This window comes from Electrona antarctica (assembly GCF_951216825.1).
Source record: "Electrona antarctica genome assembly, chromosome: 2".
Lineage (NCBI taxonomy): Eukaryota > Metazoa > Chordata > Actinopteri > Myctophiformes > Myctophidae > Electrona > Electrona antarctica.
Window position 1 is genome coordinate 20,279,126 of NC_136807.1, and position 18,084 is coordinate 20,297,209.

An 18,084-nucleotide genomic window follows, 5' to 3' on the forward strand; every position below is an offset into this window, starting at 1 on the left:
GTCAGCATTCCTCAGGGGGAAACACACTGCCAAAAGTCTCTCCAGGAACAACAACCACAGACCACATGGATGAGGGGTCAGTTGGGGTGAATTTTAGACATCATGACCCGAAGGCCACAGCACAGCATGCATCAGAAGGACTGAAAATACATGTATCCCAATCATAGACTGCCATCTAGTGTGAATTGTGAAATAAAAATTACAGTACATTTGTGATGAGAATCATACTAGTCATTATTAACCTGCCTGAGAAATAGTTAGCACCTGTAAGGGCAATTAACATTTGATATGAATTCAAATTGTTGTACAATTCAAATAAAGTAGTAATTCCCAGGTTCCATATAGACAAAGCATATTGAGTAGCCTAAAGCCAAGTCGGCCGGACCCACAGTTGTCCTGAACTGAACCGCCACAAAAGGCCTCTGCCCGGGCTCTGGACAGTGCCCCTGTCCAGGCTCCATATATGGAGCTGGCCTGTTCTGACTTGTTTTGTCCTATTTGATAGCTTTGATGTCTGTGTTCCAAATCAAATTTAATATACTCATACGTATCATCTAGCATGTATAAAGATAACACACAAAAAATGGAAGTATTTCTAAACGGTCTTTTTTAATATAGGTTTAGTGAATTTGGCATTTGTACAATATCCAAAGCAAAAAAATAATTTACATGTTTTATTTTTAGGCCCTTGGCAGGTACATCTAAATTAACAACTGTGAACTTATCTCTCCAAAGATACAAACAAAAGATACCGGCGATCTATAAAATGTACACAATGTCAGGGAACATTTAGCCCCTTGAAGACTCTCCACTTAAGAAACTTGACCCGAGTTGGCGCTGTACTTGGTCTGCTCTTTTCCCCCCTCCAAACACCAAATCACTTGGTGAAAATCGCTGATCTACAAGTTCAGAACACAAGCTTGTAGATCTGCTATACAGTCCATCTTGGCTCATTTATGTGCCTACACTGGATGACCTTCATCACTGATGATGCAGTTTGATCATCTTTACACATCTTTGGTTTGTGATATTTCAGCACAATCCAGAAGGAAGCCCTTTTTTCAGGAGAGTAGAAAGGAAGCTCCCCAGGTCTTCATCCTGACAAAGTACAGCAGAACAGGAAGTTAATAATAAGCACTGTAGGATAATTTATTTGATTTGGCTTTGAAACTTTGTTCCGGTTTAGAACAAATCATCAGTATGATGATTCATGCGTTAATATCTTGAGGTTATAACAAATGTAAAAATACACTATGTGATTAAAAAGTCAGAACACACACCCTATCTAATGGTGAAACCGTGACAGCTATTCTACTTAGTGTTTCGAATTAGTGTCCTTGTGAATGGAAAATATTAAATGCTTCAGCTACAATTACATTCTATAGACAACTGTGTGCTTCCAATTTTGTTGCCACAAAATTGTAAACAATAACACATTGGTATTATGATATTATAAACACTGTGGTTATAGATAAGTAGAGATTAGTCTTCACGAGGAAACATTGCAACACGTTTTGGTGTCAGATACTGTACCATGCATACTGTAATACGTCAGGGCTTATTCAGGACTCTGGGCAGATGGCACAACCACACAGAGCCCACCATTATGTCACTTACTAGAAAATAATTTAAATAAAGTCCCTCTGCTTTCAGCCCTTAGGTTTTAACCACATGACCCCCACCAGCATCCTTAATCCTTATTTTAGGCATGTAGGCAAATATTTGGCTAAAATAGGTGATCTACAAGCTCAGATTAGCTGATGTGAACTTGTAGATCAGCTATTGTCAGCGAAGACATTTGGTGTACAGGGACAAAAAGGAGAGCACCAAGTACAGACCCCTGGGGGACCACAGTCCACACAATATATAGGGTTTAGAGCTGCTATAAGCAATATTTTTTTCAGTATTTCTAAAAAATGTAATTACTCATTGCTGGCTGTCTGAATACCAAAAGAAAAAAGGTCATTCAAATTTTGACATATTATTGCTTATAGCTACTTTAAGTGGTTACAAATCCAGTATTACAAAGTAAAATCCAGAGTGATTTAACAGTGTGGAAAAACCAACCCCTAATAGCTTAGATTTAAATGATCACGCCAGATATCAGAAAAATCTATTTCAGCCAAATGTGCTTTAATTACCTGATAACTCCAGGAGAGCAGGAGGACCTTTGTGTTGGTGTCTTCAGCTGAAGATGACACTTTGATGACTATAGATTCCACCATGACCGTACTGTCAGGGAGGTGCTGGACGGTGTAACCTTTTAACACACTGTAGCACAAACCAATAAAAAATTAATCATTTCAGTATACCGGTAAGTGTAATGCAAGCATAATTCACCTTTTTGCCCCAATATGATTTGATCACATTATTGATCATTTTATGACATAATCTATTATTTTTCAAAGACAGTTTGAATGGAAGACTGACCAATGTAACACCCGTTCTCTCTAGATTCATTGGACTAATTCATCTTTAAAAATGCCTTGATCCCCAGAATATTCAATATGGCGGGCAATTAAGAAAATAAGAGATGAGAATAAATTCCTGTAAACCCGTTATTTTTTTTAAATATACGTAGATAAGGATAAGAACTAGAGGATGAAGGTAGGAGAAAAGAAGGAATGTGATTTATCAACGAAAAGAAACAAAAGTAATGGAAGGGACTGTGAAATGTTCCTTAAAGTGAACTGAATAACTGTGTTTTACTTGTGAAGGTATTTGTGGCCCTCCCATTCTCCCCCTGCTGTAGCCCCCCCCTCACCTCTTTAGGTGTGTGTAGATTCTGTGGAGTGTGTCGGGGTCGCTGTGGGGGTCCTGGAGCTGAACATGGCAGGTGAAGCGTAATTGGTGCTCGTTGAGGCCAAGTTCCTTCAAGGCCTGCTCTGGAGAAACCAACCTCAGGCTCTATTCAAGGGAAGTTGAGAATTAATTTATTAAATGTCGTCTGTCAATCAAGTCCCATGAGACAGTTACAGTAAACTACATATGTAAAGGGAGAAAATAGAAGAGAAAAGGTAAATTACACATTTATGGGGCGGAAATAATTCTCACACATGCACGTAATTTTTTTCTAAATGTAGTGTATGCTTAACCATATGAACCTTAGTGTCCCTATTCTAGGAGCAACGTAGACCAATGGTGGACTCTGGTCACATACTATTATGTATTTGACCGAAGTCCCCCAGGGGTCTATGTTGCTCCCCTAGAATAGGTACAGAATAGTGGTTAAAAGTAAAAGTAGTGAAGTAAGGTTGCAACTTAGGTAACTAATGGCCCAGGTTTATCCTCAATCCTCTGCTGGGTGCTGCCAACTTCAGCCTACAATTGTGCTTAGTGTGTTGGTATGAATTACAGGACAAATGAGACTGCATCATACTGTAGCAGTCTGCTAGAACTGCTTTGTAATCCAATATCTCAAGTTAATCAAAGAGTCCTTTCAGCCTACTAATTAAGATATTGTTTTCTGTGTAGTCAGAAAATCTACTGAATAACGTACGTTTTCTTTCATGATCAGCGTTCCGTGCATGGTCCGAGGTTTCTTTGGATCAGGAAGGGGTCCTTTGATATAATGGAAAATAATGAATAACAAACAGAAACAGTAATGTTAGGCCAATACCAATACCACCAGTAGTGTTAACCTATTTCGACCTGAGGACGATTCTACAAAGGCCTTCTAAATCCTGAGTTTTCTGAAAACCTCATGTTTCTATGTCAGTCGCTCTCAAACATTTTCATGTCAAGAACCCCCAAAAGTATATGTAATTGGCCGCCGGTCCCATCTGAAAATATGTTGTTCCAGGTTTGAGTTAAAAACGTTCGCTGTGAAAGAATATATATTCAAAGATTTTCACGATTAGCTAAAGTATAACATAATGCTTAAAACACCAACCCAGAATGGGTTAAATAGAGAAAGGAACAAGCGCTGTGTGGTCCGTACTACGTAGTTACCAGAAACTGAAAACAGGTGCTCATTGGAGTTAAACATGGTTTCTGAATGGATTATGGAAAATAAGTTCCATGTTTTAAAAACTAAATGTATTGTAATTGGTTCTAAATATGCTCTCAGGACAGATCAGAAATAAAGCCTCTCTTTACAGAGTGCTACGATTGAGAAGGTTAAAGTTAAACTGTTAGGTGTCACGATTGATGAAACACTGTCATGGTCCACTCAGATCAATAATAGTGGTGAGGATGAGTAATGGTCTATGCCATTAGGAGGAGTGCTCATCTGCTAACCAATCAGAATAGTCATACAATCTCTAGTTCTGTCAAATCTGGACTACTGTCTTCTTATCTGGTCTAGTGCATCAAAGCAAGAACTTAGTAAACTTCAGCTTGCTCAGAACAAAGCGGCAAGACTAGCCGCTCTGTCAGGACTAGTGTGGATGCTTTGCATGCCAGGCTGTCATGGATGAGGGTGAATGAAAGACTGGCATAAAGCCTTATTCTGTTTTTAAAGAATGTGCATTCCTCACAGAAACCTTTCAGTTTGTTAGCTGCAAATGAAAGACATGATTAGAATACTAGACATGCACTAAATGGTCACTTTACTTTCCCTCTGCCCAAAACCAATGCACTTAAGAAAACAGTCATGTACAGAGCCATTGCATACTGGCGTGTTCCCCCCACATCTGACTCTAACAAGAAAAAATATATTAGATTAAGTTAAAATAAATTTTGGTATTTTTGGACTAACATCTGTTTTTTCCTTCTTTTTTTTTTTTACTGTTAATATAAATGTTGTTCTCTAGGTTAGTGTGTTTGTTCACCAACATTGATCATGCTGTACTGCATTTTATGATTTGTATTGTGATGTTTTTGCCTGGACCCCAGGAAGAATAGTCTCCACTATGGTGTAGACTAATGGGGATCCTTAATAAACTAAACTAAACTATTGGAGAGGGTTCAATAATAGGTAAACATATTTAAGTTGCTTCCCTTGTAGTAGTAGGATGAGGATCCAAGTGTGGGAAAATGGGTGAACTAAAAGATTCCAAGGCACTCCGTTGAGTTTTAAAAAGCCTTTGTCATGGCTTTTAGCTAGGAAAAGTTACAAATATTGAATATTTCTTAAGTTCATCCGTTTTCTCACACTTGGACACCAGTAGTGTTAAAGTGTAATGCATCACAAAATAGTCTAACTATAACCTAAATATTTTGGAGCAACATTCAATTAAATAAATAGAGCGAATAAAAGGGTTTTGAAACTGCAAACAGGACACACCCCCAAGAGCCATTTCCCTCTTGAGCAGGTTCAGTGAGATGTCCACTGGTACACTAGGGTTGGTGGGGACAGTCACGGTTTCACCATTAGCTGGCATAAAGCAGTTTATACCTGGAATACACAAAGACATCATACATGTCATTCTCTCACAGTGTTAATGATGCAAACCTGCTCCAAGCTGAAATGGTCAGTGCATGATCAGGTATTACTGGTGTAATTCAGTGATGTTCAGAATTGTTTGGAACAGATACTGTATTATAGTACCCTTTATGCAGTGATGAAAGAAATACAATAAAAAAAATAATGCTCACTCACTGTGTACTGGAATTTGACAGTAGGCAAACATTCATTGTCTTTTTGTGAATGACAAAATCACGTTTAGGTAGATGCATGTTACACTGATGGATGCGACATATTATTCAGGATGTTCTTTGATTATCAGGTCTGCCTTGTCTTTTCCCCCTTATGGGCCAACTACAATTACAGTAGCTGCTCAGGTAATCACCTGTGAATTAGATATGAGTGTCTGATTGTACTCACATGAATTAAGATGTATTGGCTAATGCTGCCATCTACTGGAGGTTTCTTTTTTAAGTGTTAACTCTGGCTAACAGTGAGCTATGTTAATGCTTTATATAGTACTAGAAGCTCCACCCGCCTGTGGCGGGTCTCAGATCTAACACCATGAATCTGTGTCACAGTGCGATCAGAGTGAGACACACCCACACTTTATCTGTGCCCAAACTGTGTTTGGGTTCTCACTTGTTGTTCGTATCAATGTCAAAGGGCCACTTCACCCCTTTTGCAACCAGATCTTATTTTAATTGTGTTTAGGACACTTTCCTGAGGTTTTTGTGTGTGTAATAAGTGTTTTTAGATATTTTAGTATTTCAAAGTGTCTGCGATGTCACAGACACTGGTCTCACTTCCTTCCTAGACTACATGTTGTCTCAGTAAGACAGCCTCCCCCTCTCCACAAGGAGGAGCAGTACACCAAAGCATTATGTTAAAGCATTAAAGCAATCCAGTCAAATACAGACTTCATTATTTTTCTGGCCATAGGGTGCAATTTTCAAATTGTGCTACTGCTATCTACTACAAATACTATTAACAGTGAGTGACTGCAGTTTACATACAAGTTAACATTGCTTTTACTGTATACCTGTATGTCTAAAACATGTATAAATTCATGTCTGTTGGTAAGCCAAGATGCATTGTGGTTGGACATACTGTACAACAACAACATAGGAGTTCTAGTGGTTAAAGAGCGAGGTTGCACTCACTGAACTCCTGTTCAATTTTGCCCTTGAGGAACTCCATCTTCACAGCCTCTCCATGAACCAGGAGCATGTTCCGAGGCTCTGCCATGAGGATGAGCTGCATGATGCCCTTGGCGTCTGCATGGGCACTGAAGGACATGTACTCCACCTGTAGCTTCACGTCCAACTGAAAGAGACACAGACACACTATGAAAGTCAATTAAAACCCTAAAGCCATGGTAAAAAATAACCGATCTGCTGTGCAAGCTCACAATGCTTTGCATCATGACACATTGTGGACATGTTTATCTATTTTCACTATTCTTTTAAATATTGAAGAAAAATAAATCACCTAAAATGACCAAAATAGGGACACCAGGGTAAATACAATACATAACACAAATGCAGCGGTTGTAGTTGGTCTACCTACGCTTCTAGACATTTAGACCCTGTAGTTGGGTAGGACCCTGTAGTTGGGTAGGACATTTAGACCCTGTAGTTGGGTAGGACCCTGTAGTTGGGTAGGACATTTAGACCCTGTAGTTGGGTAGGACCGCTTACTGGCAAGTCTGACAAGTGGAAACGCCTGAAGCTCAAATTGCAATATCTCTCCTGAGCAAGCAGGTGTGCTCTGTTAGCCCAGGGGTCGAATTTTTGGCACATGTTCAGGAGACTCCGGTTCGATTGGCGGTTAGTGAATTCATGTTATGGATTAGACTAGAGCTTTAAGGAATTTTTGGATCATATGCAGGGAAAGAGAGGGGATAATGGGGAACAAGAGTCATGAGGCAGCACCCATGATGTGTCCCATGATACAGTGTACACAACATGTGACATACTGTAGCTAGGCCAGCTGTTACTCTGTCTTTACAGTATATTCCCCTACCCTATATGACAATAAAAATAAAAATAAAGATTTACCGTTGCTCTTCCTTCCATTTCCAGTTTCCGCTGCCCGTTCAAGATCTTGTGTCCAATTGTCCCTTGAACGCAATACCCCGGCATGATTACCTGGTACAAAGAAATTCTAGTTAAATTCCAAGTGCGGTCTTCATTAAAGAAGGTCTCCCTGTTCTGAGTGACACTCACCATGTTCTTCTCATTGCCAGCCCACTTCTTGAAGATTTGCAAAGACTGGCCAGCATGCAGCATACCTGGTGTGGCAAACACCACCTACAAATAAATTAGTATAATTCAGTTCAGACCAATGAACTAATGTACGAATACCACCATGTCATTTTCTAGAGGGGGAGAGGGAGAGAGAGAAAACACAAAACAGACGTACCATAGGTCCAGGATTATCCGCATAAGTGCGATCAAAGGCCTTGATATGTTTGAATTCAAACATGTTTCTCTGTACAAAGGTTTTGCGAATCTTCTGGTTGGTCCATGTTATGAAGAGCTTGTAGTAGTGATTGGCCTTCTCCGTCAGCCCAGTGCAGAAGTACATTGGGGCTTTCAGATTCATTCTCTCCCTGTGGAATAAGAGGCAACCTCTCTGTTACACCTAAAAACAGTAGTGTACTCAGTACTGACATCTAACATTCATAACAGGCTCAAGAAGGTTCATAATACATAATATAAAACAAGGATAGACAAAATAAACAGGAGGCATAATTAGAGCTTATACCCACTGGTCCTTTCATGCTGTGTGTTTTATGTGTTGGGGGTAGAGGTTAGTTAATACATTAAAATTGAAATAAATTCTACACTCAAATAGAATTCCTGTGCACTCTGTTAACTTCAATCTTTATAAATGCCACCAATTTTCTGTTGTAAAAATGGACCAATTTACTGTCCAAATGAGATTTTCCAAATTAGAATTAATTTATGAACCATGAAATGTGCTAATTTCTCAAATTACCCTGAGGCTTAGCTTTCACTCTTGGTCTCCCACTCATATCAGTGCCATAAAATGTGTCTCTTCATGATGTCATAAGACAGTTTGATCTTTTGTTTGTTGCTTTGGGAGAAACGTATTTGTTTTCAGACACCTAGACAAACGGTGGGTGCACATCTACAGAATAATAGATATTGAGTCCTATTAGGTTAAAGTTAAAGACCATCCTTACCAAAATGTTTCCAATAGGATGCAGAGTTCCTGTGCTCTCCCAAGGGCAAAAACTGGAATGAGAACCTACAAACAGAACATATATATATCATTTTCTATCCTGGAAGTGAATTGGAGATGAAAAACATCTACAGTACAAGCTCACACTTGGTGAACTTGTAATCTTTTTCTTTTACCTTCATATTTTTGCCTATAACCCTATGCCCAAAATAGGAAGGCCAGGTTGAAAGTGGTTAATCATTCAACTGTACAGTGTACTTACCTTTCCTCCTCGTTCTACTGTCTCATGCACTTTCTTCAGAAAGTCCCTCTCCCTACATCGTTTTGAATCACGGATGGTGGTGGCATATGTGGACTCCGAAATGAGGAGGTCTGGGCGACACTTATCAATCCATGCAGCACTTCAGAAATGCAACATACAATATGTGGCAGGTCAAGAAGCTGTATGAAGATGATTAACCATAACCTTATCATTGTGAATTTTCATAAATACCACTTACCCTAAATGCCTGTCAGGCGTCATGTTGTAATCTCCCTGAATGTTAAAGAGATTTCACATTAAGACCATACTAATCAAATTCACGGATTCTAATATAAGCCAAGCTTGTCGTTTATACTCACAGTGTAGACCACAGACTCTGATCCTACTTTTATGAGCACCATGGCAGCTCCCAGAACATGGCCTGCATAGTAAGCCTTGATCTCCAGCTCATCGTCCACCTGTATTCACCAGAATGGAAAACCCTATGTCATGAAAGAAGCTGAGCAGCTAGTGTACCAATGTGTGTGAATGGATATCAAAATTGTACCTTGTTAAATACCAAATTATTTTCACTGGTATTATTACAGACATACTATGTATTATGCGAAAAACACATTTCAGCATTGCAAATGAAATCATCTGCTTCCCAAAAAAATCTTTATATACTGTGAATAAAAAAGCAGCTTGATAAAAAGGGAAACAAAGAGAAAAACAAGAGGATGTAATATTGGTGTAGCACCGATGTGAATCTCAGAATTCGTGTAGCAGAGTCTATGATGTATTTGGGGACTGTTTCAGTCGGATCCAACGGCCATGATTTCCATTATGAAATTAAAGTAAGAAATGCAGGGAAGTACGTCCTACTGACAGTCTGCACAAACCATTTGGAATCAATTGGTCCAGTGGTTTGCAAGATTACTTGATTAATAGTACGTAAACCCTGTGCTTTTATATTATAGTGCCAATCTTGCTGCCTGTGCTGTTTTAACTGTGCCGTCTTGTTTTGGTCTACACCGACTGTTTTTTTTTGCCGATGGGTTCCCAGATTGGTTTATATGTAACCTTTATTCCAGTACATTATGTCGTTCATCTTATGTTTTTCTTCTGCATGGTGTAAGAGCCATGTACAGCAACTTGTCCTTGTAACATGACAGTATAACTATGGTCTGATTCTTTGTGCTCGAGGCAGAACTACTGTACTACAGGCCTGTGTACAGTTGTACACATGTGTGATGTGTGTACATCTCCCCTGTCCAACCACAATTAAAGCACCAACACCACCACCTTCCAAGTAGTGCCTCTGACCCATGATGAATAAAACAATGTGTCTGTGAATATTTCACATAAAACTATGAATCTGGTGATGCTTCATTCATAGCGGTTGATGCTTTTATTCACAGTGAAAAATCAATCGTTTCTTTTATTTTCCCCCCCAGAAAACGAAATAAAATAAATAAATAAAAATACTGGTATATACTGTATATAGAGGCATGTAAATATCTGCATTCTGTGTGGATTAACTCATGACACAAAGAGCAGTTTAAATGAATCACACAAAAGAACCACTTCCGGTGTGTAAGGACATTTGTTCACATAAAAATTAAAGTTAAGTAATTCATTCACCTGGACAGTTTGATGCAGGTTTAAAGGAATCACTTTCTTCATGCAATCTTTGATCATTTGCGAAGTGAAGAAGTTAGTCTCTCCCTTTTTGTCAACAGTGATCTTCCTGAAGTCTTCCAGCAAAATGGGACAAATTGCCTTGGTGGGGTGAGTCATGTAGATGGGTCCATCGTAGCCCACCATCTCACTCATGTAAGGCAGAGCACCACAATGGTCCAGGTGGAAATGGCTAGGAAACACAGTAAAATATAAAATGCCTGAACTGCACAAAAATGATACCGGTTTTTGTTTTACACATCTACGAGCCACAAGTGTGTGCGCATATGAAAGTTATGGTATTAGAATAGATATTAACAAACCTAATGATTACGCAGTCCAAAAATTCTGTCAGGCGTCCGTTTTGGGTTATGTAGGAGAAGTCAGGGAAGCGTCTCTGGAATGATAATACAGAGTATCGATCAAGGATTGTGTTGCGCAATATTCTCGTTACAAAATCATGTTATCTACCATATTGTATAAGACAACTCTTGGTTAACAAAAATTAAGGCATGTGAGGCTCTTCAGTGACTGTTCACCCTCCCAATGACCTACTGTGGGGATTAGCAGAGATGGAGCACTGTAGAGAGGCAGGGGAACTTGGAATTGGCTTAATTATAAAATTGTGAGGAAAATATTTGATTTTGTCTGGGTGGGGCGTTTGTGTGGATAGAATCTCTGCTCCTGCTCCAAATCAAAGACGTCCAGACTTGGTAACTAGACTTACATCGTCATTGAATCCCATGTGCATCCCACAATCCAGCATGATGTTCTTGCCTCCGATTGACACAAGGATGCAGCTGCGACCAACATCTTGTCCAGCACCTTTTTGAGACAGCAAGTTACAGGAAGAGAAGTAAACACAACCAGTAGCGTTATTTATTTATTTTTCAATCTTTTAAAATCGTATGACAGGTTGGATTAAAGTTAGCCCTGGTCCAGTGTTTACAGCGAGTCTGAGAGAGAGAGAGAGAGACTCGCTGTAAGCACTGGACCAGGGCTAGATTAAAGTGAGCCACTTTCCACCATGGTAGCTAAAGTTAGTTATAACTGAAGTTAACATTAAGACCGCTGTTGATATTTTAATGTTGGCTAGCGTTAGCCAAGTTAGCAAGTAGCAACAGCACTTACCCAATGGTGTTACTTTGATTTCAGGCATGGTAATAATTTTTTCCAAAAAATGGAATTTAGTAGATCGATAAGTGCCAACTATAGGTAACCTGGGATGGGCTGGCTTGTTTGCACAGAACAACACTTTGTTTACAAAAAAATGTTTATTATCTTCCTGCGTCCCCGGGACTGTTCATTCAAGAGGTTGCTGAATCCCATAGCCCCAAGGTGTCGTCGCGGTGTGATTGGTGGAAAGTCTGGTGACGCGGGGTTAGATTTGCTCTGTAAATTTGCGTCATTATTAATGAAACAGTATATCATGTAAGTAATGTATACTATAATAGTACTATACCATTATTAGCAAAGGATTTGATACGGCGTAAATGTTAACTATTTTTATTATTAAACTAGTGTTAACGATGGTGTCATAGCACAAAGATAAAGTATCAAGTGAAAGTGAAGTGAACACAGCGCGTTGGCTGCCAATCAACTAGCCAATAACAGCGCGCGCAGCCAGAGTTGTGGGACGGGCTCTCCCACTACCGCCTGGTACTTCGTCGTACGGAGGTGGCGCGCAAGAAGATCTACAAGCTCACAGCCTGTCGCATTCCCGACGGGCCGTGGGTTTGTAGCTATGCTATTATCAACATGCGACACCGTCATACGACCAGCAGTCTATGGAATAATCATACCGCAGAAGATCAAAGCGAGTAAGGGACAAATCGTCGCTCGTCGTCAGAAGAAAATAGGAAAAGCAATGAACGCCGTGTCCATTCACTGTCAATTTTACTAGCTGCATTTAAGGTGCTTTGATTGCAAGACTACACAGCTGTAGGTACGTAATACGTTGCAACCTCAACATTCATTAATTTGTTATTTTGTCTTTTCATCTATCCATAGCACTTCCGGGATAGATTAACAGTTTCTGTGCTGACAGACAGTACCATGGCTGATTCTGTGGCAGTGGATGAACAGAAATTCTCCTTACAAGAAGTTCTCGACACGTTCAAGGAATGTCTGACGGAAAATAAAGAAGTCTCCATTGAGCACTATGTTGCCGGGTGGCGTGGGCTAGTAAGGTAAGTAATTTAGAGTTACAACAATAGAGGGTATGCGTGTGACATCATCATCAAACCAGGAAGTTATGCAGGAATGCCTACTGAGTGGCTAAAAACTACTTTCTGGCCTTACTTTCAGCCCATACATACAAACAGAAAAGTCATATCTAATTGCATTAAACGACATTAAACAATGGTAAACTCACTTTGCCTGTCACTTTGCCACTCGATTTTCCATTCACTTTATGCATGCGCATACCCTCTATAGGTCAACCCTGTTCTTGTCCTGGTTTTCTGCCTACTTTCTGTTTGCCATGCAAAAAAGACTATAAGAATATTTATCCCAATGCAGAGTAACATTTGCTGCCATCATTGAGCAGTTGTATTTGTACCTCCTGCTGTAATGGACCAGGCTACCACTTTACATGATGTTATTTTTTATATTTATATAGGTTATTGAATAGCCTGGGCAGTGTGTTCAGCTTCATTTCCAAGGATGCTGTCAATAAAATCCAGATCCTAGTCAACTTCCTCAACGGTGAGAATGGTTCCCACTATGACACCATCCAGTCTATGGTCAAATATGAGTTGGAGAATGAACTGGTGGACATCAACAAGAAGGGCAGTCACCCAGAGTCAGGCTGCCGCACCCTGTTAAGACTCCACCGTGCCCTGAGATGGTTGGAGTTGTTCTTGGAGCGTCTCCGTACCAGTACAGAAGACTGTAAGACCTCAGCCATGTGTGGGGAGTCCTACAATGTAGCCCTGGCCCAATACCATCCCTGGGTTGTACGTACGGCTGCTGGCACAGCATTCCGTTTTCTCCCGGGCCGTCTTACGTTTTTTGAAGTGATGAATGTAGGTACCCCGGAGCAGGTGGTGGCCATGCTAGGTGATGCCGTACCGCTCATCTCTGAGGTGTACAGGATCACAGAGGATGTTTATGCTCAACACAACCTCTTGGAAATACCTTAGAGTTTGAAAATAAAAGGTGTTTTTTTTCCACTGGGATGTGGTTCAAGTTGTAAAGACATAATGAAATTGTTGTTAGTTGTCGATTTATAAATGGACATTGTACCCAATCTGCCTAGTGCCTACATTCTCTGGTTGTCCAGTCCTAAGATATCTGCACTGTGAATTCCTGGCAGTGGCACTGCTTTGTTCCACCTACATTACATTGTCAAATCCTAAGTGTTCATTTATCTCTGAGAGCGAACAAATGGAACCAACATAATTCTCTGCGCTCTACCCATAGAGTATATAAAAGGATAGAGACTGAACTGGCGCGAAGCTCCGCCCCCCCAGCTATTCATGTCAGTGGAAGTTGCTCAGTGGCGTTTTGAAGCACCCGGAAGACTGCCGGAAGTACCGTCTCAGAATGTCTACTTCCGCATTTGACCACCAAATCTTGGTGGTCAAATGCGGAAGTGCAACCGAGCGCTCAATGTTAAAGCCCAGCTGCACGGGGTTTCCCGGTCATGAATCCACGGGTCCGCCTGTAGTCCCTCCTCCTACCACTAGGGCCCAGAGCTTCAACGTTGAATAGCCTCACTGGCCCCTTGGCTCTACCGCTCTTGCAATCAAGATGGCAGATAGGCCCTTTTCCACCACTTTCCTGCCTAATATTGAACCAGTTCAGAGTGTTTCCACTGAAAATGAAAATTTCAGAACCCTAAAAGTTGGTTCAGAACTGGAACCAAAAATGGCCACTGGTACCGTGAAAGCACCAAGGTTCCACGAATCTAGAATGGCACCAGTTCTAGAACGAAAGTTATTTTGGTGGAAAAGGGGCCATAGAGTCTAGACCAGTTCCCATAGTTGAGAAGCGCTTGATGGACATGAAACTGAGATCCTGGCTTGAGGTCGAGACTTCACTCCAGATGGCATCATCGCTGGAATCTGTCTGTAGGGAATAAGTAAATATAGCACACACATCCAAAGTTAAAAAGCCTAGCTATCATTTGAAGTGTCATGCCATCATGTATTGACGTCAGCGACAAATATTAAAAGAACAGAGTCCGCACACTGGATCCAGCTCCAAATATATTTTTGATTTAGATAACCACCAAGTTGATGTTTTGAGCTTCCTCAAACACCTGACACGGGCAATCCGGTAAAGGTACTGTAGACCTATATCTCGTTCCGATCTGCATTTCCATCTTTGTCCATCGGAAGGTCAAAATTACCTAAATTACAATGGACACTTGCTTCAATGCCTGCATGAGCAACACACATATGTTGCAAACTTTTACATTCTTAACAAATATTGGAAAAAGGCACTAAATGTCAACTTGGTGGTAATCTTAATAAGTCAACATTAAAAAGGGAGGCACAGTTTGATTCCATTTGTACACCAAGTTAAATAAACCCTAATGATTTTACTGTGTGCCCAAATTAGCTGTATGTATGTTGTATTTATGGGTGACAGTTTTATCTGTAGCCTACAATCTAGACACAATACTAGACTAGACATAATGGCAAGATTTGTCTAGTGAATGTTTAATCAAGTCAACTTGAATATGTACCTGCTGTTAAGTTAGTATTTTTAAATGTAAATACTTTATGATGATGGATGTGTTAATTCACATTCCCTGTAGCCTTATTTTACATAAAGGGAAACATTAAATGTAAACTCAGTGCAGTAGCACAATGACTACAAGTAATTCATCCTGATGCACTGTAAATAATAAATCAGTATATATCTGCTGGTTTATTCATAATACAATAAATTATGTAGTCTGAGTGATGGTGAGGTCAAGATGCCGGGTGGTAATTATGCCGTTGGTATAAAAAGATGAAATGACAAAAAGACTACTGTAATAAGCTACCTATTTGAAATCATTGTAGCCAAATAAATTAAATGTTATGGGATTTCTTCAGGTGATTTCTGTCCTTTTATTTTCAGATTTATCTATGCACAGTTGCTTCCAATGGCGCCCCATTGGCCATCAACTTTTTTAAACAACATTCCATCCAATAGACAAATGGAAGAGGAGGACCAATGTTGCCAAAGCATTTCACTACACCACATAAAATGGTTAATTTATTACTGATGAGATGTACGCCTATAAGTATACTATTAATGTGTTGTATAGACTATGTACTGAATAAGACCCTTCTTGTTACAGTATGTGACGTATCTGCCTTCAAGTACACTTGTGTATCTTGGCTGCTGTAAGGAGTCTGACTGAATTCCAAAATCAAATGTTCAAAAGGGCAGTGCAGTCATTTGCTGCAGCTACTCCTTTCCGACACCAGGAGGCTCCCTGCTAACTGCCTACATACAACTTATGTCATCAAGGTAACTATTGCCAAGGTAACTTAAGAGACGCTGAAGCAGAGTACTTCCTACTGAAGCTTGATGAAAACTGTATGGAAACCATAATCAAACAATGAAAAACGGTATTTACTTATTTTAAATGTATTCTAACTACACTGTCTAGTGTCTAGAGAAGTTACAGTAAGCCTATCTTGTAAAATGCCTATTGTCTTCCAGTGGAATGAAGACTAAGCTTACTGTAAGTGATTTTTACAGAGACATGGCACATGATCAAGAATATATTCAGTTCAGCTATGTTCAGTTATAGTGGCTGGTAACCTGCAAGACATTCGCTCTGATTAGCCTACTATCCGTTTCAACGTCTGACAATATACAACTTTAATTAGTTTTTTGTGATTTTTATTTTAAATAAGCAATATTGATGCTTAGAATCTAGAAATTGGTCCTACAGTTGTCCTAAGGCTGGGTGCAGTAAGTTAATTTCTTGTTAAATATTATGTTATGTCTATATTCTGATAGTAGACTAAACATTTTATTTGCTATAGTGTTTGTTCACTGTTCAGTAGGAATCTTGTTCAGAGACATAGTTAGGTAAAGTTAGCTTAAATTGTGGCAAATCTGCAAAACAAATGCTTACCACTAGCTTTCTTCACAGATGTGTTCATAAAGGTGTCTACTATCATAGAAAAAAATGTTCCAACCCAACTCCATTGGGAAACTTTGTGACAGCTGCTGAAAGTTGGGGTACCATTATCAACCAATATAAGGCAAATAATTCCAAATTTCATTATACTTTGTGTTTGACATGTGACATGTCAAACTAGGGGTTTTTCATGATGCTGAATCCATTCCAAGCATTAGTTATGCACGAAAAACAATCCTTGGGCTAAATTCGGCCATAGCCACTTGCCCAAATGTGCTGACCTCATCACATTTGTGATGACGGCTATGGGCATTTTTAGGCAAAGGAGTGTTTTTTGTGCAAAACTAATGCTTGCAATGGATTCAGCATCATGAAAACCCCCTAGTTTGACATAAGCATTTTTTTTCCAGATTTGCCATAACTTAAGCTAATTTTCCCTTATTAACAGGGATCCCTGGCCTATACATATTTAAAACCTTTACACAAAATACTTTGTTTTAACCAAAATATCACCTTTATCACCTCTGTCTCTCTCCCAAATAAATCACTGTCTGATAATCTTCATTGCCAGTGAGTCACTAGGAGAGACCCAATAGCTGCAGAAGATCAATGCATTTGACAAGGCCCAAATCCTCGAAAGGAAGAAGCAGGGCCTCAGTCCGCCCTCCAGATGGCATCCAGAGTGCAGCATTGACTCCAAAACCTCCTGTGGAGCACAGCAGGCCAGACAGCTACCTCCGCTCACAGTCGCACACCATGATCAGACAGACCCACCAAATGAGACAGGAATCACAGGATGAAGTTGCACACATGCTGCAGTTTGGCCCTTCACCTCCAGCACTTTCGTTAAACAAGTACATGGTCCTTCCTTCCATTGAGAAAAGGCGATCAGAGTTGAGCATGGAGAAGGGGCCCAATAAGCTCTCTGATAAGTGTATCCGCCACAAACAGCACAGGCACACTGAGCCCACAGTGCCGATAACCCAAAGCAACCCTGAAATGGGCAATGTGGCTGATGTGAACTGCAGGGTCTCCCTCATGCCCCCAGAGTCTTATTTGACACCAGAAACAACTGGAGAACCCCCCACCGCTGGTCCTAGAGGGAGTTTGTTCCTAGCTATCAGAGTTCCCTGTGGCAGAAGGTTTGAGCAGCACTATCTCTTTACAGACACCTTGCTCACAGTGATAGCTAGTGCAGAAGCCAGATATGGAACAATGTATGGAGGTGGTTTCATTGAGACCATGGATGTACCACGTCAGACCTTCACAGACTTGGACATGACATTGGCCCAGTGTGGTATCTTGAACAAATCACTGCTATGCATTTCTCAGGAAGATAGCTCAGTGGACTATGCATGAACAGGCCACATTTTAATACTATTACTAGCATCCCCATTCTGGACATGTCATAATAGAGGGTATGCGCGTGACATCATCAAACCCGGAAGTTATGCAGGAATGCCTACTGAGTGGCAAAAAACTACTTTCTGGCCTTGACAGCCCATACATCCAATC

At 40.2% G+C, this 18,084-nt stretch overlaps 3 protein-coding genes across 6 annotated transcripts; 2 read left to right on the forward strand and 1 right to left on the reverse strand.

Annotated features, from left to right (window-relative positions):
* Positions 1 to 589: 589 nt before the first annotated feature.
* Positions 590 to 11,844, reverse strand: ints11 (integrator complex subunit 11). The gene is made up of 17 exons (XM_079496044.1): positions 11,610 to 11,844; positions 11,206 to 11,303; positions 10,802 to 10,875; positions 10,443 to 10,671; positions 9,179 to 9,277; positions 9,058 to 9,092; positions 8,820 to 8,958; positions 8,559 to 8,623; positions 7,772 to 7,961; positions 7,576 to 7,659; positions 7,408 to 7,497; positions 6,511 to 6,673; positions 5,228 to 5,338; positions 3,500 to 3,561; positions 2,765 to 2,907; positions 2,142 to 2,271; positions 590 to 1,098 (listed from the first exon to the last, which is right to left on the reverse strand). The coding sequence occupies exons 1-17, from the start codon at positions 11,635 to 11,637 to the stop codon at positions 1,033 to 1,035; spliced, it is 1,806 nt and encodes a 601-aa protein (XP_079352170.1). The 5' UTR covers positions 11,638 to 11,844; the 3' UTR covers positions 590 to 1,032.
* cptp (ceramide-1-phosphate transfer protein) lies at positions 11,052 to 15,517 on the forward strand. 4 transcript variants are annotated; one of them, XM_079496047.1, is made up of 3 exons: positions 11,052 to 11,191; positions 12,489 to 12,667; positions 13,099 to 15,517. In XM_079496047.1, exons 2-3 carry the CDS (start codon positions 12,534 to 12,536, stop codon positions 13,619 to 13,621), a joined length of 657 nt encoding a protein of 218 aa, XP_079352173.1. In that variant the 5' UTR covers positions 11,052 to 11,191; positions 12,489 to 12,533; the 3' UTR covers positions 13,622 to 15,517. The 4 variants fall into 4 exon arrangements, with proteins under 4 accessions (XP_079352173.1, XP_079352172.1, XP_079352174.1 ...); XM_079496046.1 differs by lacking the exon at positions 11,052 to 11,191 and adding an exon at positions 11,217 to 11,334; XM_079496048.1 differs by lacking the exon at positions 11,052 to 11,191 and adding an exon at positions 12,117 to 12,298.
* Positions 15,518 to 17,178: 1,661 nt separating this feature from the next.
* On the forward strand, positions 17,179 to 18,068 carry ubxn10 (UBX domain protein 10; the record flags this gene model as incomplete). Its single annotated transcript, XM_079514216.1, has 1 exon — positions 17,179 to 18,068. One exon carries the CDS (start codon positions 17,179 to 17,181, stop codon positions 17,926 to 17,928), a length of 750 nt encoding a protein of 249 aa, XP_079370342.1. The 3' UTR covers positions 17,929 to 18,068.
* Positions 18,069 to 18,084: the final 16 nt, after the last annotated feature.